The sequence below is a fragment of the Phyllopteryx taeniolatus genome, chromosome 9, assembly GCF_024500385.1.
Source record: "Phyllopteryx taeniolatus isolate TA_2022b chromosome 9, UOR_Ptae_1.2, whole genome shotgun sequence".
Classification (NCBI taxonomy): Eukaryota; Metazoa; Chordata; class Actinopteri; order Syngnathiformes; family Syngnathidae; genus Phyllopteryx; species Phyllopteryx taeniolatus.
This window is the reverse complement of record NC_084510.1, coordinates 9,209,520-9,234,303: the sequence shown is the minus strand read 5'-3', so window position 1 is coordinate 9,234,303 and position 24,784 is coordinate 9,209,520. Positions and strand designations below refer to the sequence as shown.

Here is a 24,784-nt window from a genome sequence, read left to right as displayed (position 1 = left end):
ACACCATACCTACAGTGAAGTATGGTGGTAACAGCATTTGGGGCTGCTTTTCCTCAGCTGGATCTGGAGCCTTAGTCAAGGTGGAGAGGATTATAAACAATTCCAAATACTAGTCAGTGTTATCCTAAGACCTTCAGGCCTCTGCTAGAAAGCAAAAAAAATGTCAAGAAAACTTACGACAAAATCTGAACTTTATTTAAGGTTAACCAAAGGTGCTTTAAATACTGGCAGTAGTGTGCTGACTACCATTTAATGTGAGTTTACATATGATTAGTTACTGTATTTTTTTTAAAACAGCCACATCCCAGTTATAAGAGCTAATTTGGGACACCAAATAAAACAAAATGTTATATTTTGGAGTTATATTTGAAATTGCTATGGTGGTTTATGATGAGCTAATGAAGCTGAACCTTATGCAAATGCAACTTCTGTTCCTTCAGTCTGTGGGTGTGTGTGTGTGTGTTTGTGTGAGTTGGAGGTATTATTTACACCGTTACAGAGTCTGGTCTTGTGCAAACACATTATTTCAGTTGTTTATTTATTTATTTTGTGAGATAATTTTTTGTTAAATTGCATTGTACAGTTAATAGGTCACATTAACGGGGGATTTTTATAAAAAATGATTTATCTTGATCTCATTTTTTTTTAATGTTTTGCAAAAACCTGGCATTTGAACAGGGGTGTGTAGACTTTTTATATCCGCTGGAAATGCTGTGCTATGGTGATTGACACTACAGTACTGTCCTATTCCTTTTGATGGGATTAAATTGTCATGACCTCTCAGATATGGAAATTGAGGCACGGATCAGAGGCTTCGGAAATGTCAACATTATTAAATTGTGAGACCAGTTAAAGGCATAGTTCACACAGTTGCCAGGCAATTATTTCAGGGGAGTGCGCAAAGAACAACTGTTACCTGACCTACAATATAAAGTCTCATTATTCTTGATGCCTGTACAATAATACACACCAAGACAGTGGCATATTTTTCCCATATATAACTATTAACAAGATAGCTAATGGCATTGAGTATAATTTATCATTCAATGTCAATCTAGACAGATTGTTTAAAAAAAAGAAAAAAAAACATATTTATTTGAAAAAGGAAGAAACTTTCAAGAAGTTAATCATTTCATTAAAACAACAAAGACATGTTGTCAATACCAAAAATCGGAAATCCGGAATGATCTGTTTGGATACTTGTATGCGCCGCTATGCCATGACATTGCCACGTAGCCTGTGTGTAATGTACCGCAAATATGATATATTACAAAATTTAAGGAAGATGCCTGAGAAATACTACTACCACAGGCCCATATTACAGCCATACTAAGGCAACATGCAAAAAATACCGCCTTCGGGCTGTTACCATGTAGTAAATTCATGATCAGAGCAGTCGGTTTAGACGCTTAGAACTACACACTAAGATATTCCAGCAATGTTGTTGCCATATCATTCTCTTGTTATTGCTATTTTTATTCACTTGCCTTTCTTCTAATGGTAAAAGTCAATAGTATTTCAGAAGCGCCTGTCTGTTTTGAGTGACAAAATGACTAGCTGATCAACCAAGCAAGAAGAAGAAATATTATTTTGTTATTTGAGTTAGTTTGAATCCAAGAAATGCAGTATTGACACATTTCATTCAACAATCCAACAAAGACTGTATTTGACCCATAATATTCGCAGGACTGTCAGCATGTAGCATACACATATTTTTTTTAATATGCTGTACATTTTTATTTGTCTAAATACTAGGCTCCATAGACATTTTGATGTACATTAGCATTACAGTGAATTCCACAATAGAACTTCAGTGTGAATGCTAGTATCTCGGCCTTTACACAAAACTATTATGGACTCGCTTATGCACGGTCTGAGCATTCAGCCTATCCTCATGGTAACAAATACAGACTTTGCTGAATGCTTGTCAGATGGCATGCACACAAATGTCTTTGACACACAAAAGGATTGGACTGAATGCTTGTCTTGTGTTATTCACACAATAATAATAAGAGAACTTTCATAATCTAACAAGATCCAAATGAAAAGATGTATCAAGCAATGTATGCCTTTACATACTGTACATGTGCAACTTAATACATTACAGTAGAATATCTCAGAAAAGCTCATTTATTTTAGTAGTTCAATTCAAAAAGTGAAATGGAGATTAAATAATATATATATTATTTTTTTTGTTTATAATCAATAATCAAAATTACTTAAAAAATTTATATCAGTATATTTCAATCTGTGTGTGTCAAAAACCGGCCATATATGGTTCACTTTTTAAACTGAACAACTGAAACAAGTTTACCACGATATTTGAATTTATGGACCAAGAAATAAGCACACAGCTTTGATTGACAAAGAGTAGGCTATTCATTTCTCAATGTGTTAATTATTGTGTTGGGTGGGTTCACCTTTCCACGATATTCGAATTTATCGACCAGGAGATAATGCTCAACTTTGAACGACAAAGAATTCATTTGACAATGTGTTATTTCTTGTGGTTATAATTTGCAGTCGTGACCAACTTCACTTAATTAAACAGAGAGCTGTTCATTGTATTTTGTCTGCTTTATTGGGCTGCAACGACAGCTCTGTCATTTCGATGGCCAAAAACACGATGAAATAAATACACGTATATTTATTTTATATTATTATATATATATATTTTTTTTAAACACAAGGACATGATGAATCGACTCGTTCAGCATTCACTGATAGCGCATAAAATTATTTTGGTTAGTAGTTAGGGGACATGTGGCGGAATTGGAAGAAGTGCACACTGAGCACTTTGCTCTGCCTGCGCCCCGTTTGTAGTTGGTAGGAGGGGTTATTTAGTGACGCGGTACCGGCTCCCTCTGTGACCGGAGCTGAGCGCTCAGCATCTCTCTTGTCAGCGACACTTTAGTAGGCACGTTTTTCTCGCCATACTCTCGAGAAGAAGAGCCAAGCTCCGGGAATTTACCGAGGTCTATTGCCCAAAGTGTAAGACTCTCATTTCCCCGATCGACTCAACATTTTTTTGCGAAGATGAACATAGGTAGCATCATCCTGGCGTGCACCTTGTTCGCCGCAGCATCCTCGGTAAGATGAGTTAATTGCTTTATGTGTTGCGGGAGTGGTGCTGCTGCTGCTGTTGCTGCTGCATGCATGGTGCGGTGCACGAGATGCATGAGCGTGGCCGTGGAACGAGCACTTTCTCCCGTTGTGCCACCGGTGCGGTGCGGTGCGCCAAAAAAAAAAAAAAAAAAAAAAAAAAAAAAAAAAGCAGCACGAGCGTCGAGCGACTTTAATGTCCAGAATAATGTGGGTTTGTTTGCCGAACCGGGCTGAAAAAAGTCACCAGCAACTCTACTTCTTCCGTAACGTAAACGGCACCGTTTAGCTGCAGAGTGGATTTTTTTGTATTTATTTATTTATTATTATTATTATTTTTAAAAAGGGCTCCTTGTTCTACAGTGGCTGTTAACAACTTGCTCCATGCACATTTACGCACCGCCGTGTCCATTTTATTTAAGACTGAACTTTTATTTGGTGAGTTCGGCGTGGTTTTTTTAGTTCTCTCCATGATCATTTCAAGGGCAAATCATCAATCGTAAAAAAAAAAAAAAAAAAAAACAACGCACAGCTTGATTTTATTGCAAGTCAGCCCAAATGCTAATAACCTACTTACTGTAGTGAGTGTCACTGACCACTTTGTTAGGTACACCTGCACGCTCTTCTCTATTTTAAGAGCTATTGAAATAACGCTCAGCTTTTATTGACACTGCCGGACAATTTCCAGATCCGCTTCTACTTGTGGTGTTGCAGTTTAGTAGTGTTGTTGAACTGCACTGCATCTGTACATCATCATACTTCAAAAATCATAAAATATAGTCATAGTAGGTAGACCATTGTCTACCGACTTTTCTGTCAATCAAAAGTCGAAAAACAAATCTAACTGCACATGACTAAACAAAAATGTCACCGGAAAAGTCGATAGACAGGTTAATTATGCAGCTTACCTTCTCTCTGGTGTAAGAGCATTTCATTGTTTTGCCTGCCACTATACATCACTGCTGTAGATTAATGAACAGAGCTACATTATTTGTCGTTAATAAATACCAATTGACTGTATCAGATCATTTCTAGTGGCACACATGATGATCTCTCACGGCACACTGTGCATGTGCTGCGACACACTGGCTGGGAATCACTGATGTCGACCCTTTCATGTCACAAATAACCAAAATATTAGTACCAACTCCAAGTACAACTGCAAACTGCAACCATGATTATAACGGTATTGGTAAATGAACACCTATCCCTCTATATAGTGTCAATCAGATCACGTTTGTCTTGATGTCGATTCAATTATGGGTTCCTCGGTTTGTGACGTTCCTGGTATACAATAGCGTGACGCAACACAGAAAGTCATTCTCAGTTACTGCCGTACTTACTGTTTGTCATGTGATTTGTTTCATATTTATTGCCGTAAGGTGTTTTTCATGCACATATTTACTGTCATGCTAACTTATCCACTGCGTAGTGTCGGATAGTTTAGTTATTTGTTAGACTACGCCACGTTACAATTTACATACAAATCGGGTCACATCACCGAACCCTGTGTATTTTTATTGGATCTCATAAGATTGTGCAGCTTTACTTGATGTCGTGGGCAGTGTGTATAAATGTGAATGTACCAGCTGAGAAATACACCATTTTTGTTTATATAAGGCATTCGCTATCAAACTCAAGGCCCGGGGGCCAGAGGCGGCCCGCCACATCATTTTATGTGGCCCGCGAAAGCAAATCATGCTCATCAACTTCCCTGAGTTTTGCTAAAATCTGTACCCAAATTCCAAATTGTCATAATAATAAACAATAATGTTGAGATATTGCATTTTTCTGTTACCAAACCCTTCTTCTACAGTAACTTAAACAATACTTGAACAAACTATTATCCTTGTCTGATTTCATAACTAGTTATCCCTCAGTTTGTTGTGTAATGGTAATAATATGTTTTGGTGATTAAACATTTACATGGTTTCACTGTTCTAACGGCCATCTGAGGGAAATCATAACTACAATGCGGCCCGAAACAAAAAAAAGAGTTTGACACCCCTGATATAAGGTCTCCCTTGTTGTAGGTTAAGTGACGACATATTTGACGTTTTTCTCTTATTAGCATCTCCTGTGAGGAAATGAGCACCATGCTTGTCATTTTCAATGATGTTGAAAGTTGTTACAACGATAATAGCAATCTTCAAGTTCATCTATTTGAATTTTTTTGGAGCAATTGTCACCTATCGCTCAAAGTAGCCTGAGCAACCAATGTGTTCGATACAAGTCTTAAAAAGGCTCTGAAATCAGATTATGACCATGCCAGTCAGTTTGCTGATGCTTCTTAACAGGCCATTTTATTTCACAGGGGAGAAAGATGGGCCTGTCCGTAAAACCTCCATGCAGGTCAGGCTTCTCCCAGAACTTCTACATCGTGATAGTTCCCAGGGTTGTGCTGCACGGCCAGAACCTTCTCAAAGGTATGTCTGCTGCTGGTGGATCTCGTTTGTTGACTTTTTTTTTTTCTTTTTTCCCCTTTTCATCATCCTCATAGAAAGATCGATTAAGTGTGGCTTTTCACTTGTACAGTGTTAAGTGCAGGGCATTTATTATGGTGTGTCTCTCTTCATCACCCCTGTAGAAGGTCAGCATGCGCTGTGGTCGTGGCTGTGAAACATAAGCAACACAGTTCACATGATGTGGATAATGAAGCAGACAGTTGTAGCAATGGGTTAAAATGTCTGTTTTCCCTCTGCGGTGGTTGTCATTTCATATTGATATATTGATGAGTACAAACATATTGTAATTTGCATAGTTGCAGAAATATATATCTCGTTGCTTCCTGTGGCAAATGGCCACACATGGAACAAGTGAAGTATTTTACTATTTATCATGAGACGTTTTCCCAGCGTCTCATTATTTTGGATTTTTGGAGAACCGCAATTCTGTTTTCATTTGCTCCATTTATTTTCAGAGCAGCCAGTGTTCTGCATCTACTGCGAGGTTCATTCCTGCCATGAGAAATTATGCTGCATTTTCTCCTGCGTGTCTCCTCTATGTGCTGGCGAATCTGCTGTAGTAGAAAAATCAATCTCTGCCGCAGCCCAGAGTTCTATACTGTATAACTGAAAGATAATTCAAAATCTTTGAATTCTTTAGACTGTGTGAGACATTTACTCATTCACATATTATATCAATCTTTGAACTCAACAAAATTATAAAACTACCAAAAGAATGATCAGTGAGGAAATTCAGTATTCATTATTTCTGGTCCATGGAGGAGTTTGCACGAGGTGGAAGGCTTTTTGTTTTGTCATCTTGATCACATTTGGGTTGCAATAGGCCTGTCACGATAACACATTTTTAGGAAGATATATTTCCCCCCAAACTGTCACGATTAAACGGTAGTATAATTTATTTATTTATTCTTTTTATGCCTCTGAAATTATGAAAAATAAGGCTCACCCTCGAGCTGCAGGACTGTGTGGTTGGTCCGCTGAAGGCGCTGGAGACGAGCTCTTCAAATACGTTTGCTGTAGTCAACTCCTAGCTGAATAAGGTGTGGCGCTGAAGTTAGGCTTAATAATCAGTTAACTTTCCCGTGTATGTGTTAATTGGGAATTAACACACACAACAACGATATCGCCGCGGTCAAGCGAGCTGTTTTGCTCCTTAGCTCGCTTGAGATGAGAATTTATCGAGTCTGGAAATATATATATATATACACACACACACACTTACACAGCAGTATATTAAATACAAAAATATAAAATACAGGATAACATACACATCCAGCAATAGTCGGTCCAGACATGAAGTTAAAGTTATTTCTTTTCATGCCCAGTTATACTGGAGAGTCATTTGCACATTCCTAACACTATTCATTGCTTTTTAATCAATCTGTTATTTTACACCTATGTTTTAAAATATGCATTAGTATTTCTAAATTTGAGTTCATTAGTTTAAGAAAAACACAATGTTGTGTACAGCTGAACTTTGTATCTTCAATAATGCAGTGGCTCTCCCCCTCCCCCTACGTGTAATCTGTTGTGACATGCATTCGTTCGTCACATTCTGAATTGCGATACACTAAATAAAGGTGTAATTGTTTCCCGTGTCCTCATTCATGACAAACAAAAAAAATACATATATAAATGTTCAACCAGGTCCCTCGACTGGTCACTAACTAAGATTACAGTTGATTGACTGCATATCAATAAACCAACAGCGCGCTGGACCCTGCTATGTGACACAGATTGTGCACACTTACATTGCGATGATGATGCTCAAATGATATATTTTGCAGTCCTTTACCCCCATGTTAACACTGTAAACATCAGTAAACAATACGCACTTTACCAAGAGTTTATTTTTGCAGCCCATCTTTTTTCTTGTTTTTCTTGAAGTTTGATTCAGTTTGCAGTAGCAGCTGGCATGAGTGTCTTGCAGCTTCCAGTGGAACAATTGAATTATTCTGTTTGTTTTGTTATTTTGGAGTGAGAGATGGACAGTACCACTGGTAACTACTGGTGAGTGAGTCTGCCTGAAGGGCCTCGGGGCTCAAAGTTTCTACCTGTTCAGAAATGGGCCGAGGTGTCCATATTGCCCCACACAATGTTAACCAAGTCAAAAAAGTCCACTATTCTACTGATGTATCTTGGTCCTCCAAATAAACGCAGTCCTCCAAATCGGCCACTCGTTGGGCTCCAGCAGTGTCCGTCCTTGTGCAGTGATTAATGCGCACTGCCTCGATTTACCAAAGGCTTGTTTTCTATATAGTAGGACGCTAAGCGAGAGAAATTCTATTTTAATAGTAACACCAAAACACAGTATGTATAACCTGAAACTGTCAGGTTTCAAGAAAACAAATGGATCAGGTATGATATAATGTTAGGTCTATGCCGCTACGGAGCTTGTGAGGTGGGTGTAGGACCACTGGAGGCTGTGATTGTTGTCTCCCTGGAGAAAATGACAGTGAGCGATTGGGGTAGGACCAAAGACCTATGGCCCAGCAGGCTCAGTGTGAACCAGGCTTGTGTTTCCAGTCACATCGGGCCTCATGCTGAGGTGAAATGGGAGTTGTTGTTGTCATGTGTGGGCGGTGTGTATGTGATTACATTATGTTTTCTGAGTATCATTAATTAACCCTTATTCTGCATTAATCTCTAGTGTGAATAAACACATTGTGTCCTTTTGTCCGTGTTTACTTTCATTTGACTATGGTGTTGCAACTAGCTCTTTACGCCTACCTTGGTTTCCGAATTCATTGTGTATGTCATTTTTTAGTTCTTAAACTAACATATTTACATTTATGTACAACCCCAATTCCAATGACCACATTCTGCACGTGTTACAACAGCGTGGCTTCGTAGTAAAAGAGTGCAGGTACTAGACTGGCCTGCTGCCTGCAGTCCAGACTTCTCTCCCATTGAAAATGTGTGGCGCATTATGAAGCGTAAAATACGACAATGGAGACCCCGGACTGTTGAACAGCTGAAGCTGTACATCAAGGAAGAATGGGAAAGAATTCCACCTGCAAAGCTTCAACAATTAGTGTCCTCAGTTCCCAAACGTTTATTGAATGTTGTTAAAAGAAAAGGTGATGTAACACAGTGGTAAACATGACCCTGTCCCAGTTTTTTTGGAACGTGTTGCAGCCATAAAATTCTAAGTTAATGATTATTTGCTAAAAACAAGAAAGTTTATCAGTTTGAACATTAAATATATTGTCTTTGTTGTGTATTCAATTAAATATAGGTTGAACATGATTTGCAAATCATTGTATTCTGTTTTTACATATGTTTAACACAACGTCCCAACTTCATTGGATTGGAATGTCTTTGTAATGGGAACGTTCATATACCTACTCTTTTCGAAAGATTCAAGATATCAGTGTGCCTGTGTAATTTGTCCATTCATCAGAAAGTGTTGTGGGGTTAGAGGTCATTGATGTTTAAGAGATGTATTTGTTGGGCTATAAATGTGGCCCATTTCTGTTCTTCCACACCAAACTCATCCAGCCATGTCTTAATGAACCTTGATTTGTGTGGAGAGGCACAAAGTAGTTAGTATCCATCTATCCATGCACAATTCCGCTTATCCTATTCAGGGTCATGGGGTGCTGGAGCCTATCCCAGCTGACTTGGGGCGAAAGGCAGACTACACCCTGAACTGCCAGTCAATCGCAGGGCACATACTGTATACTGTAGACATGGACAACCATTTGCACTCACATTCACACCGTCACCGAGTGGAAACTCAATCTATGCTGGTTGCACCAAAGTCATGCGAATGTCCCAGTACATCATCAGTGACGAAGTTTTAAGCATAACCGTATAAAAAAATTATGGGTCTGTGGTCCATAAAACCTTTGTTTGTAAAACTCACTTAAAAAAAAAAAAATCTCTGCACTTCTGTTGAGTTTCTCTGAATTAATCATCCTATGCTGCGATGGAGACGTTTTGCTGCGAGATGGGCCGGGACTGGAGCAGGAGGCGGTGGTACACAGGCAGGCATAAAGAAGTTGAATCGAAGTTGTGGTTTCTGTAAATTCCCACTGTGGTGAGATAAACCATGAAAAGAAATATTCCAGCGATTTCACATCGCTGTGTAAACCCATCCTCTTCCTCCAAGGGCTGGAGCAGGCACCTTATCTCCTCTCTCTTTCTCTCTTACCCCGCCCCCCCATCCTCCGCAACTTGGTCAGTGTCAGCAATGAAAACTGTGAGGTGTTTCACCTAACAGAGCACTGTGTAATTCATCCATCCATCCATCCATCCATCCATTTTCCAAACCGCTTTTCCTCACTAGGGTCACGGGCATGCTATAGCCTATCCCAGCTATCTTCGGGCGAGAGGCGGGGTACACCCTGAACTGGTCGCCAGTCAATCCCTGAGGACTGAGGTTCAAATCCCAGCTTTGCCTGTGTGGAGTTTGCATGTTCTCCCCGTCCCTGTGAGGGTTTTCTCCGTGTACTCCGGTTTCCGCCCATATCCCCAAAACATACGTGGTAGGTTGATGGAAGACTCTAAATTGTCCGTAGGTATGAATGTGAGTGCGAATGGTTGTTTGTTTGTATGTGCCCTGCGATTGGCTGGGAACCAGTTCAGGGTGTACACCGCCTCCTGCCCGAAGATAGCTGGGATAGGCTCCAGCACCCCCGCGACCCTAGTGAGGAGAAGAAAATGGATGGATGTACAGCTGCGACATAGCGACGTCATGCAATGGCAATTCAAATTTTGTCATCGGCACAAAACCAGTGGCAAGTACAATATTGTAGTGTTATTTTTTTTTTGTATTAAAAAAACACCTTAAAACATCTTTGTTGTTGTTTTTTTTCGTTTTGTTTTTACTCAGATAGCTGCCATGGGTGGAGAACCTTGCTTTAGTCCCCTTTAATGTTACACATCATAGATTTGAATTGTTAGCCTTCTCATCTGTTCAGCTTTCTTGTGTTAAGAAAGAAAGAACAACATAAGATGATTCCTTTTCCGAGCGTGCAACAATCTCCATGAATCCAGAGGACTGGACTGTTTGAACGGATTTGGAAGACGCTAAGAGGAGGCGAGTGGGCTTCATTCCTTTATTTGCTCTCACATCTGAAGAGATGAGGTGTCTTTCTATACTGGCTTCATCCCAACACATTTGATTTATTGCCTTTTTACTGTACTATTATTAACTGTACTAGCTTTTGCAGGGTAAAAAAAACATGAACTGTACAGTAGAAGATAAATTTAAGTAGGATCATGCCCCAAACAGATAAACACCAGTATGGTTTTCCTATTGTTTTGTCCCGCCTCTAAATGTTATTCTCACAAAATGACTCGCTACGTGACCCCAATTAGACCACACAAGGAAAATCTGGCAAGGAGCCATATCTACTTTGCAGCAGCCCAGCTTTAGGCTCCAAACCAAGTGAAATGCCTTCCATAAGTATGTCCAGTCCCAACAACTGTGTGTGCGTGTGTAAAGAAGGTTGGGGGGGATTATGTGTCTATGCATGTGATAGACTGGATGCCATTTTGCCTTAGACTCATGAAGGTCTCTCTTGACCTTCAGAGAGTGCTTCATCTCTGCAGCCAGGGCCAGCGGTCTGTAGTGAGCCGATAGAATACATGTAGATATGATGAGCCACATCATTTCTCTTTATTTTGTTAGTCTTTGTACCAAACCATACTACGTTCCTTTATTCTTCAAACGCCCTGCCTCATTTCCATCAAGCAAGCCTGTTTTGCATTTGCTTTCTCTGTGGGAGTAGCAAGTAAAATGTGGGTAGTTGATAGATGGCACATTCTTTGTCAGAACTAATACTGTCTTATGTACTGTAGGTTTTTTACATGCATGTTTGGGTTCTTCTGATTTTCTGTTAACTGAGGTTTGGGCCATTTGTTTGTTTGTAATGCTTGCGTGTTGAGTAAAGTCCTGGCCAAATTTTGTTGCGGACTACTGTACATTAGTACTTGGAGGCCGTTGTTGTTTGTTCTTTTTATCACTTCTACTTTTATTTGCCAGTATCATATAAGTGTTACTGGGGAGGAACCAAATTCTACATTGGGTCTTGAGCTGAAACAAATAGCCCAAAACCATAGCCCAGAACATACAGTAACTGAAATAAAGCATCCATCCATCCATTTTCTGAGCCGCTTCTCCTCACTAGGGTCGCGGGCGTGCTGGAGCCTATCCCAGCTGTCATCGGGCAGGAGGCGGGGTACACCCTGAACTGGTTGCCAGCCAATCGCAGGGCACATAGAAACTAACAACCATTCGCACTCACAGTCACACCTACGGGCAATTTAGAGTCTCCAATTAATGCATGTTTTTGGGATGTGGGAGGAAACCAGAGTGCCCGGAGAAAACCCACGCAGGCACGGGGAGAACATGCAAACTCCACACAGGCGGGGACGAGGATTGAACCCCGCACCTCAGAACTGTGAGGCTGACGCTCTAACCAGTCGGCCACCGTGCCGCCTGAAATAAAGCAAGAAAACAAAAAATGCTTTCTGTTCCATCAGCCCATTTTTCGATACAACTTATCCCCATGAGGGTCATTAACTATTTTCTGTTCCTTACAATGCATGTATTGAATTTGTGGACACATTTATCCATGTAGGTCGAAACGGGTGTGGGGAGAGCCAGCTCTCTTCGGTTTAAGGCTATGTTAGTATGGTCATACAGGCTGAATTAATTCTCATTCTGTGGACTGGTGCAACTACATCAAACATACATTTGTGTGTCACATTGTGCACGTCTGTCCGTTCTCATACACATAACAAAGATCTGTCTGTGTGGGGAACTTTGTGAATCTCATAGTTGCTCCAATGGGCCAATGCTGATTTATTTGAATGAAGAAGTTTTAATATTTGCACAAATTCTTGCACTTTGATCTGCGTCTCATCAATACACTCATGCAGCTGTCAATTACCTTCATATGTACACATGGTATAAAATGAGATTCAGGAAATATACTTTCTAAAAGACCAAAAAGATGACTAGTTCAAAGGGTTAATAACACCACCTCCATGTTTTTGCCCTCTTATGAAGTCAGTCATACTTTTCACAACAAAATAGATGTGAGCTAATAGCGTTCTGAATCATGACCTTCAAATGGAGGTAAATGCAGCCTCCAGCCTGCATCTGCAAAAGGCTGTGTGGGAAATCATGAAGCAATTATATGGAAAAAGGCAAAAACTAGGTAGCTCTGATGGTGCCAACACTAGAGTCATTGGCAAGGGAATGACGACGGTGTTGAAGAGGAAATTAGAGGCGTAATAGTTAGTTAAATAGGATAAATGTGAGTTTCTTTCATGTTTCTTGGAAACCAATTATATAGCTCGTTTTTATCAGAGCACGGCACAAATTAATAAATTACATCATTTTATGTGAATCAGATATGCATCTCTCATCGTAAACCTTTTTGCTATAGATCAACCTAGCCCTCAATTTTTATTTGTGCTTTGCATCTCAGTGCATGTGAATGATTGGAAGCCCTTTCTTCATGTGTTCAATAGTTTTTCCCTGTGTCATTTCACATTTTTACACACAACTATATTTCTGAGTTTATTTGGTATACGTTCTTTGTATGTATGGATTACTTGGGTTGTTCCCAACAGCTGGTGAAATTTCCAGGTCAATAGCACCTTTGGAAGTATATTTAGTTAGAAAAATGGTGATGTGTTAAATACATATTTCAGCCACTGTATGCATGATTTATATATATATGTGTGTGTGTTTGTTTGTGTGTGTATGTAAAAAAATATTTACCCCCCTTGTTAAATCACTAATTAAATAATTGGAAATTTTTGTTTAATTTGGTTAGTTTTCACTCATCACACCCAAGCATGATTACGTCTAGACCTGTTCAATCAATAAATCACTTAAACAGAATCTGTCCCGACAAAATCAAGTTGGACCAAAGATCTAAAAAAGCTCCAACAAAATGACACAATCCAAAGAAATTCCAGAAAAGTTGAGAAATAAAGTAATTGACATCTATCAGTCTGGAAAGGGTTACAAAAGCCATGCGTCAATTCACTTGCATGTGTCCGCAGGCACACACCCCTGGGATTTTTTAGCTGTGTATGGGACCACTCGTTTATTGCGACAAATAACTCATGACTGCGCCTTACAATTCGGTGCTTAAAAACTCCACTGTGACACAGTAAAACTGTTCCGACATAAAAGGGATGCAGATCCTCCATTTTGCTTGACCTAACAGCCGAACAGGACCAAAAAAAAAAAAAAAAACCATTATCCTCACATGGAGAAAACATGGAACAGTGGTGATCCTTCCCAGGAGTGGCTGGCCCACAAAGATTACCCCAAGAGAACAGCAATGACTCATGCAGGAGGCCACAAAGGAACTCAGGACAACTTCTAAAGAACTGCAGGCCTCCCTTGTCTTAGTTAAGGTCAGTGTTCATTATACAACAATAAGCAAGAGATTGGGCAAAAATGAAATAAAGGTTCCAAAGCAAAAACCACTGCTGACCCAAAAGAACCTAAAGGCTTGTCCTTGCAAAAAAAAACATCTGAATGATCCCCAAGACGTTTGCGAGAATATTATATGGACTGACGAGATGAAAGTTGAGCTTTTTGGAAGGTTTGTGTCTCGTTACGTCTGGCATAAATATAGCACAGCATTTCAAAAAAGAACATCATACCAACAGTCAAACATGGTGGTGGTTGTGTGATGGTCTTGGGCTGCTTAACTCTTTCAGGACGTGTACAACTTGCTGTGATTGATGAAACCATGAATTCTGCTCTTGAAGGAGGATGTTCAGCCATCAGGTTGTAACCTTAAGCTGAAGTGAACACACCAGCAAGTCAACTTCTGAATGGCTTAAAAAAAAAAAAAGGAAGGTTTTGAAGTGGCCTCGTCAAAATCCAGACTTGAAACCGATTGAAATGATTGAGATGGGAGGGATGTGCAGCAGGTTAGGGTGATTAAGGATAGAGATGGAAATGTGCTGACTGGTGCCAGTAGTGTTCTAGATAGATGGAAAGAATACTTCGAGGAGTTGATGAATGAGGAAAATGAGAGAGAAGGGAGAGTAGAAGAGGCAAGTGTGGTGGACCAGGAAGTGGCAATGGTTAGTAAGGGGGAAGTTAGAAAGGCATTAAAGAGGATGAAAAATGGAAAGGCAGTTGGTCCTGATGACATTCCTGTGGAGTTATGGAAGCATCTAGGAGAGGGGGCTATGGGGTTTTTGACCAGCTTGTTCAATAGAATTCTAGCGCGTGAGAAGATGCCAGAGGAATGGAAGAAAAGTGTGCTGGTGCCCATATTTAAGAACAAGGGTGATGTGCAGAGGTGTGGGAACTATAGAGGAATAAAGTTGATGAGCCACACAATGACGTTATGGGAAGTATTAGTGGAGGCTAGACTCAGGACAGAAGTATTTGCGAGCAACAGTATGGTTTCATGCCTAGAAAGAGTACCACAGATGCATTATTTGTCTTGAGGATGTTGATGGAAAAGTACAGAGAAGATCAGATGGAGCTACATTGTGTCTTTGTAGATCTAGAGAAAGCCTATGACAGAGTACCCAGAGAGGAACTGTAGTACTACATGCAGAAGTCTGGAGTGGCAGAGAAGTATGTTAGAATAATACAGGACATGTAAGAGGGCAGCAGAACAGCAGTGAGATGTGCTGTAGGTGTGACAGACGAATTTAAGGTGGAGGTGTGACTGCATCAGGGATCAGCCCTGAGCCCCTTCCTTTTTGCAGTGGTGATGGATAGGCTGACAGATGAGGTTAGACTGGAATCCCCGCGGACCATGATGTTTGCAAATGACATTGTGATCTGCAGTGAAAGTAGAGAGCAGGTGGAGGAACAGTTAGAAAGATGGAGGCATAAACTGGAAAGCAGAGGAATGAAGATTAGCCGAAGTAAGACAGAATATATGTGCATGAATGAGACGGGTGGTGGGGGAAGAGTGAGGCTACATGGAGAAGAGATAGCAAGGGTGGACGACTTTAAATACTTGGGGTCAACCGTCCAGAGCAATAGTGAGTGTGGTCAGGAAGTGAAGAAACGGGTCCAAGCAGGTTGGAACGGGTGGAGGAAGGTGTCAGGTGTGTTATTTGACAGAAGAGTCTCTGCTAGGATGAAGGGCAAAGTTTATACAACAGTGGTGAGGTCAGCCATGATGTACGGATTAGAGACAGTGGCACTGAAGAGACAACAGGAAGCAGACCTGGAGGTGGAGGAAATGAAGACGTTGAGGTTCGCTCTTGGAGTGACCAGGTTGGATAAAATTAGAAATGAGCTCATCAGAGGGACAGCCAAGGTTCGATGTTTTGGAGACAAAGTTAGAGAGAGCAGACTTCGATGTTTTGGAGACGTCCAGAGGAGAAATAGTGACTGTATTGGTAGAAGAATGATGAGGATGGAGCTGCCAGGCAAGATAGCTAGAGGAAGACCAAAGAGAAGGTTGATGGATGTCGTGAAGGAAGACATGAGGGCAGTTGGTGTTCGAGAGGAGGATGCGAGAGATAGGCTTACATGGAAAAGGATGACGCGCTGTGGCGACCTCTAAAGGGACAAGCCGAAAGGAAAAGAAGAAATGAAATAGCTATTAAAAAACAGCATTTTATGTTCACTTGGGTTATATTTGTCTGATATTTTGTTTGATTATCTTTAACATTAAAGTGGGCAAAGTATGCAAAAATATAAGAATTTGAGAAGGTGGTCAATATTTTATCACGGCACTGTCATGTCAAAGATGCCCCAGTGTTCTTTTGTTGTACGCACTCAAAAAAATAGAGCAGGTTTTGTTTTTATATAACGAGGAAGCCTGGAAATTACAAAAGAGAATATGTGTAGACAACCTACATTTTTGATTGAAATACAAATCAATAGAGTCCTCGTTTTTGCTGCCAATATGCGTTGCTGGAACACGTTGGTACCATCGATTTTGACTTCAGAGGAATCTGTTTTTCCCTCCTGTCTTGTTTTGTCGCTCTCTGCGCCTCCCTTTCACTCTCATTCTCCTACTCTTGTCTATCCTCTCTGTAGCCTCCAAGATTTTCAGATAAGAATAATAGCTCTGTGAACTCATAGGGAAGGGAGGAGGAGATTGTGCTGGTGACAGTTTTTACGCTCTGCACCATAGCAGTAAGACAGAAGAGACCGTCTTACTAACTCTGGCTTCCGGGAATCGGTGCCATCTAATTGCCATAAATAGCAATTTAGCTTGGGTAGAAAATAAACCCAATGTGAGGGATTGGTATAGCGCCTACCACAGGGCCGTGGCGAAGTGAAGAATGGAAGTAAATTCTGCACTTTAAAGGGGAAATAATGGAACATGTCCCTTTCATTGTTTTTATACTAAGAGTTGGGCCTATCCACCCATCGAGTACGAAATTACACAACCAAGTAAATCTTTTGTTTTATGATTATTTCTGAAAATATATCTTTGAGTTAGCCTTTCTGCACTTCCGGCCCACCTACTTTATGTAACAGTGGGGCTAATTTACATAACCACCCCCAAACCGAGTTTCTTATTTAGTCAATGACTTGGCAGCTAGGCTAGTCAACATTCCAGAGTTGGATGAAATCATTTTCAGCTCCAGAGCATAACGAAGAGTCAGTGTTGTACATGAACTTCTTGACGTGAAAGAGATCCGCAAAAAGAAATCCAGATCCACTCACACCACAGTAAGTACATGTAGATGATTACATTTTTATCATTGTTTCTTATGTAGATTCTGTAAATGTAGTGAAATCGAATACGTAGCTTCTCATTGATGAAAACAGTATTTACTAACTGTATGTTGTTGTTTTTTAAATAAATAAAAATAGTAAATAGTAAATAAAGCGGTGTGACAAGAAAAAAATGGCAGCCCCGTAAGCGCGTAGCAATCGCGTCATATAGAAGTGTACGTGCAGTGTAAAAACATCTACCAATGCGGTTTGTATTTGTATTGTTATCTTATATTTCTCTCGCACCGCTACTGAGGGGGAGTTATTTCGTTTGAGTTTTTCCTCGAAAGGGGAAAGGTGACGCCGCTTGCTGCGGGCTGGGTGGACAGCTCACCGGCTTTCACGTGCGGGGAGCAGCACAGCCACAAGCCTCGCAATCGATAGGTAAAGAGAAGCAGCCCACAGTGGCCAGCAAGGTCGCCGCTCAGCGCCAAAATGAAGCATATAACCGCGAGGAACGGCTGAAGTGTAGTGCAACTAGCTAGCTTGCTAGCTGCCTTCTTAATCAAAGCACAAGCAAGTGATCCACCATGCTGCCAAAATTTGTGGGCTGGCTGTTGCTGGCTAAGTAGTGGTGTGGTCCACGGCAAACGCAGTCGTACCGGGCCTTTCACATTCACATGAACTCAAGTATTATACAGTGTCCACCTATTGTGGATTCAATTCATTGTGGACTTTTATTCCATATTCATATTGCACATAATTCACCATTTGGCAGGATTTTATGCTGTATTTTCTTTTGTGGTAAAATTAACATTTCCTTGCCTAAAACATCAAAACTGTAAAAAAAAAAAAAATAAATACAAATAAAATAAAGAGAGAGGGAGAAAAATGGTAAAAAAAATTCATTACAACAACACACATTACAAGGAATAAAATGTAAATAGTGTACAATCAGACTGTGAATTACTGTACATTTAGAAGTTTAAAAGGTGTTTAGATACAAAGTGTTGATAAGAGTATGGTAGAGTGGTAGAGATTAATAGGAGTGTTGGCGAGATTAACAATAGTCTGGAGAAGTTCACACAGCTTTAAAATATGTATAAATGAAAAAAAAGTGTTTAATAGTTCGCGGATTTCACCTATTGCGGGATTGTCCGGAACCTAACCCTCGCAATAACGAGGGAATACTGTACTTCAGTTTAGTTTTGACAAACAATATTTTTAGGGTTTTTAAATCTGTCACAATTATCTGACAGCTTAATTTACTGTGCATAACCATTTTTATATTCTCTCCATGTCTAGTAAATAATATTTACAATCCAAATTATTTAATATTAATGTTGATTATTAGGTGAGTTTTTTCATCATCTGGTTATATGCTCATAAAGTAGTTATTTATAATATAATACATTGGTTATCCATTCATAAACTGATTATCTGTAGGCAGTTAAATTCCAGTCCACCTCCGCAATAAGTGAAATTGATGAAATAGAAATACCTTGTTTACACCCTTGGCATGTTCTTGTTGCATATACGGCACTTAATTTATTTGTAAAGCCTATCAACTCCGAAAACAATACCAACACATTTAAACACATAATATGAGAGAGAGCAAGAGCAACGGATAACAGTTTTCCACACTTCTTCTGCTAATAGAAGTAAGCAGCTGGCTGCCGCAAACACTCACCGCCAAGCGAGGCAGAAGATGAGAGGGTCAAAAGCATTCTAACGACATACATACATACATACATACATATATATACAGCTTAAAAACTCCACTGTGACACAGTAAAACTGTTCCGGCATAAAAGGTATACAGATCCTCCATTCTGCTAGACCTAACAGGCGAACAGGACAAAAAAAAAAACAAACAAACAAACAAACAAAAAAAGAGCACTGGTGACCACCATCACAGGTTTTCACCCATTTTGTTCTTATAATACACACGACACAATCCATTGTTGTTGTCGTCGCCATGGTAACCAATGTATCCAGTCACATTTGAGTTGACAAGATAAAGCCCAGTGATCGTAAAAGGGAACGGGATGCGGTGGTATCGGAATACAAGATTTTATTGTAGGAGTCTGACATAGTGCAATCGTGAAAGACCAACTTTGTCTTGTAGTCTGATGCAGGCATTACGTTTCGTCAGTCTCAGACGTGTTGTCTGTCCCACACCGCGGACACGTTTTAAAAAAAAAAAAACTTTATTGGCTGTCACATATTTACAGTACTACGTCAAAAGACATGGGACAAGGCTAAAAAAAAAAAAAAAAAAGCTTTTGGATTCAAATATACTGTGCACGATGGCGACGCAGAGTAAATGCCTTTTGCGGAGCCGATCAATGACGTCATTGGTCGGATCGGCGAATTATAAGATTAAAGCCAATCAGCCGATCAGCATAAAATGCTCATTATCGGCCAATACCGATCAAATCGGGGTGAAGTCTACTTTTTATATACATCATGATATGTATTTTCTCTTGTATCCCAAAGTTTGAGATGGAAATTCAGTGTATTTATCAGAACTTCCTCCATCTTCCCCAGTACAAGTCTGCCAAAAAAGCACACAGAAATCACTCCGCCATCCTCTCTCCCATTGGAGGACTGTTCTGAAGTCACTGCGACATAATATAACTTCTTTCTATTCAAGTTTGAGCTTCAGACACCATCTGCATTGCCGCCCCACGCTCTAAGACGACAAAATGCGCTGTCGCCCCCTTAGCAAACACACAATGAATGGGAAAGTTGAGGGCGTCAGTCGTAGTGCCAGGTGTGGTGTGAAAAGGCCTTTAAATTCAAAATTCCAATTTTAGGACTTGCGACTTGTTTGGCTAAAACTTATCTAAAGACTCGACTGGACTTTGACTTGAACTATATGACACGAGAAGTCATTCTGTTTATAGCTGAAATTCTGCATTTTCAACATGGTGTGGCAATTTTTTTGAATGAACAATATTTTTTGTGTTATTCGCGCAAACCTTGCAACCCACTGCATGCAATCATGCATAGTGCAGAGAGCACTGGAATACGTACTGTACTGTCATATGGAAAGAGCTCAGCAAATCAATACATTTGGATTAAACGACTATGTTTTTGATAAAATCAGAAAAAAGAGAATGGCAACATGCAGCTCGAAGACAACATCTATGAAACCCACAGACGCAGGTAAACCATGTAGAGCTGATTTTAGGGCACCGATTGTGAATCACAAATGAACAAAGCTTCATGTCGGTTATACATTTAATTAGAAGACAAAATGATAGACAATACACCGACTGTGTTTGGACCATTAAAAAAGATGTGATTGTGAATGTGTTAGCATTGAAATGTATACTCTAGCTACCATACATTGACTGCGCCTTCAGTGGGTTGACTTGTTGCTGCTATACGTCAGCGTGTCCGCCATATTTGATGTGGCAGATCTGCCCGTGAACTAATGCAATATATGGACTGAACTTTATAAAGCGACAACCAACAAAGTACATAAAGGTAATGCTTCTCATTCACCCTTTCACAGGTAGATACACTTATAATATATATGTAATTTTAAAACTGGATGATTATAAATGTTAACTCCCATGTATATTTCAATATTTGTCCTCACAGTAACATACATAGGTGTAAATAAAAAATAAAAAATAAAATAAATTACAATCAGTGGAAACACATTTTATCTTCAATCCATTATATTGCAACCGAGCAAGATTGTATGACTTCACTTCCAACTTTCTTAACCCAAATGATGACTTGAAACTATTTGCTTGAAATTTAATGGGGATTTGACTTTACTTGATACATTTTTGCCACAGTAACTTGGGACTTGCTTGAAACGTGAAGGTTAAGACTTGAGACATACATGTGACATTCACATACGTAAGTGACTTATTCCCACCTCTGCTAATTGATGTCGGTTTGTACATTTCGTTTGTATAACACCAGGGCATATTGATAATTTGGGCAAAAAATACTTTTGAAATATATTTCAAAGTAACAAATTGAAAAATTATTTTGGTAAATCAGCCCTATTGTTAGCAGTCAATGAGAGATTAGCACTAGCCAGTCTGTTCATGTGTCTCATTCCAACTGATAAAAGTGAATGCGTGTGGTTTATGCAGTTGCAGTACTATTTTGGAAAACCGACCATTCAGATATGCACCTGCGGGTCATTTAGAATTAAATTAATGTATTTGTCTTTATTACGTGAGGTAACGTTGCTACTGTGTCACCAAAGCTATGGACTATTCCATACAGTAGAAGGTTACACAGATTCTACTTTCATGCAGTAATTTGGCACATTGCCTTTATTGAACGCATCAGACTGGAGTATATCTTGAAATTGCTCCCCGTAAGAATCTTAGAATGTGGTTATTTTAGGTTGAGTCCTGACAGTGAAAGATTTACACCCCTGTTAAATAGAGCATCAAATTTATAGCTGTGTAAAGCACTTTAGCATCAAGGCTCATCCTGACAATGACAAGTCAGAATTGTCACATGAGTGAAATATGGCTTCCTCTAGCATTATAGAATACGTCCGTGGTTGTCACTGTGTCTGTGTTTGTTAAAAGCAGAGGGATTGAGAGGTTGGTTGATTTTGAACATATCAATTTGTATCTGAGCTTCCACATGGAGCCTTTTGATTTGCAACCCACAGGTAACTGGCTTAACATGCTGTAGTCTTTTCAAATTGAGCCATCTGAATTCTAACCAGCGGATGAAGCTTTGAACAGCCCTCTAAAGGTACCATTATAAAATAGGGAGTAAATGTCCTGGTTGACTGCTTACTGCTCCTCTGCAGGGCAACGGGCCACCCACCATCCATGCATATCTGGTGTCCTTCCTGATTCTATGTGGTGATTCAGTGTGTGATTTGCAGTTTTCTTTGACTTCCTATTGTATCAAACTGGCAAATTATTATGCATCACTGTGACTGCAGTAATGGCCCCTCTCCGTAAGCTATTTCTAAGTGATAGATTTTCAGGCTTGGGTCAAGTTCAGACTCTGTAGAGCTCATTAAAGGAGTGTGGACTAGGTGCTGGCAACATTGGAAGAACAGTGTAATCCTCTGGCCCTACAGCATGTGGAACAGACTAGTGTTGGACTAAAACATGAACATCCATGCATGTCTGCGATTGCCAGAGCAAGCGATTTCCGCTTTGTGCTAAAGGGTCATGATTTCCACGGTAACATACAGAATAAAATCTGTTTAGGCTTGCACCAGATAAGGAAGAAGATGGATGAGTGAAGAGACAATCAACATTCACAGCGGAGTGAGACTAGAATGATTGTGGCATGTCTTTGATGGCCATGACATGCTAGACAGTTTACTCAGCATGATGTTGATGACATCAGTCCTCTTACTGTGAAACGTCTTGATGTTCACGGGGGCAAAATGAAAGGATGCGTCTTGTGTCCACATCATCATATTTTAATGCTACAGCATAATTTAAACCTACACAATCTAACATGTTCCAAAGCAAAAGCTGTTTCAAGGGAAATACTGTGATTGTTTATTGTTGTGTCATGTGTCCCCGACACTGTAATGGTTCACTCGCGTGGCTGTACAGGCCGTGTGCGTTCAGTTCAGGGTGTGAATGTGAGTGTGGATGGTTGTCTATTCCTAGATGTGTACTGTGATTCCGAGTTCATGGTGTAATCTGCCTTTTACTCCTCTTTCCTTGGCTTGTTATTCAGTTTGTATTGCAGCTCATTTTCAATTATTTATTTTAATTATTTATTTAACCTTTATTTAGCCAGGTAAGGCAATTGAGAACAGATTCTCATTTGCAATGCTGACCTAACTGCAGACAGCAGAGTAAAACAAAGCAAACTAATAACTAACAATCTAATGTCATCATGATGTGTTTTGCATCATTTGCAAGTGAAAGCTAATGGTGGCACGGTGACCGACTGGTTAGCATGTCTGCCTCACACTTCTGAGGACCTGGGTTCAAATCCGGCCCCGCCTGTGTGGAGTTTGCATGTTCTCCCCGTGCCTGCGTGGGTTTTCTCCTGGCACTCCGGTTTCCTCCCACATCCCAAAAACATGCATGGTAGGTTAATTGAAGACTCTAAATTGCCCGTAGGTATGAATGTGAGTGCAAATGCTGGTATGTTTATACAGTGGGTACGGAAAGTATTCAGACCCATTTACATTTTTCACTCTTTGTTATATTGCAGCCATTTGCTAAAATCATTTAAGTTCATTTTTTTCTTGTTAATGTACACACAGCACCCCATATTGACAAAAAAAAACAGAATTTTTGACATTTTTGCAGATTTATTAAAAAAGAAAAACTTAAATATCACAATACCACCAGACTTTCCTCTGGCTTTGCCCTGCCCAGGCATAGTTCACCATCTTTCGGGTCATTGCGGGCCCTCGGGGTCCACCTCCCCGACGCGGTGGGCGAGACGGGCCGGCGGTGCGCCCGGGTTTTCCCGGAAACGGGGTTGGCGCGGGGATCCCACCGCGGCCATCACACCTACCGCTTGGAATTAAGGCCATCAAGTTATATCTTGGTCTCATCAGACCAGAGAATCTTATTTCTCACCATCTTGTTTTTTTTTTTTTTTTTTTTTTAGCAAACTCTGTGTGGGCTTTCATGTGTCTTGCACTGAGGAGAGGCTTCCGTCTGGTCACTCTGCCATAAAGCCCCGACTGGTGACTTTCTAGAACTTTCTCCCATCTCCCGAGGTCAGCCACAGTGATATTTGGGTTCTTCTTTACCTCTCTCACCAAGGCTCTTCTCCTCCGATTGCTCAGTTTGGCGGGACGGCCAGCTCTAGGAAAGGTTCCGTCCGTCCCAAACGTCTTCCATTTCAGGATTATGGAACCCACTGTGCTCTTAGGGACCTTAAGTACAGCAGAATTTTTTTGTAACCTTGGGAAGATCTGTGCCTTGCCACAATTCTGCCTCTGAGCTCTTCAGGCAGTTCCTTTGACCTCATGATTTTCATTTGCTCTGACATGCACTGTAAGGTCTTATATAGACAGCTGTGTGGCTTTCCTAATCAAGTCCAATCAGTATAATCAAACACAGCTGGACTCCAATGAAGGTGTAGAACCACCCTAAGGATGATCAGAAGAAATGGACAGCACCCGAGTTAAATATATGAGTGTCACAGCAAAGGGTCTGAATACTTATAGCTGTGGGATATTTCAGTTTTTCTTTTTTAATAAATCTTTTTTTTCTGTCAATATGGGGTGCTGTAGGCGGCACGGTGGCCGACTGGTTAGAGCGTCAGCCTCACAGTTCTGAGGACCGGGGTTCAATCCCCGGCCCCGCCTGTGTGGAGTTTGCATGTTCTCCCCGTGCCTGCGTGGGTTTTCTCCGGGTACTCCGGTTTCCTCCCACATCCCAAAAACATGCATGAATCGGAGACTCTAAATTGCCCGTAGCCACGACTGTGAGTGCGAATGCTTGTTTGTTTCTATGTACCCTGCGATTGGCTGGCAACCAGTTCAGGGTGTACCCCGCCTCCTGCCCGATGACAGCTGGGATAGGCTCCAGCACGCCCGCGACCCTAGTGAGGAGAAGCGGCTCAGAAAATGGATGGATGGATGGATGGGGTGCTGTTTGTACAG

General features: G+C 40.5%; 1 protein-coding gene across 2 annotated transcripts in view; it reads left to right on the top strand.

Annotated features, from left to right (window-relative positions):
• The first annotated feature begins 2,857 nt into the window (after window positions 1–2,857).
• cdh4 (cadherin 4, type 1, R-cadherin (retinal)) overlaps window positions 2,858–24,784 on the top strand; it is a 224,228-nt gene continuing 202,301 nt past the window's right edge. The window contains exons 1-2 of one of the 2 annotated variants that reach the window (XM_061785211.1): window positions 2,858–3,090; window positions 5,417–5,528. In XM_061785211.1, the coding sequence (XP_061641195.1) occupies window positions 3,037–3,090; window positions 5,417–5,528 (166 nt within the window). In that variant the 5' untranslated portion in view covers window positions 2,858–3,036. The remainder of the gene's footprint in view (window positions 3,091–5,416; window positions 5,529–24,784) is intronic. The other variant, XM_061785212.1, reaches the window with a different exon arrangement.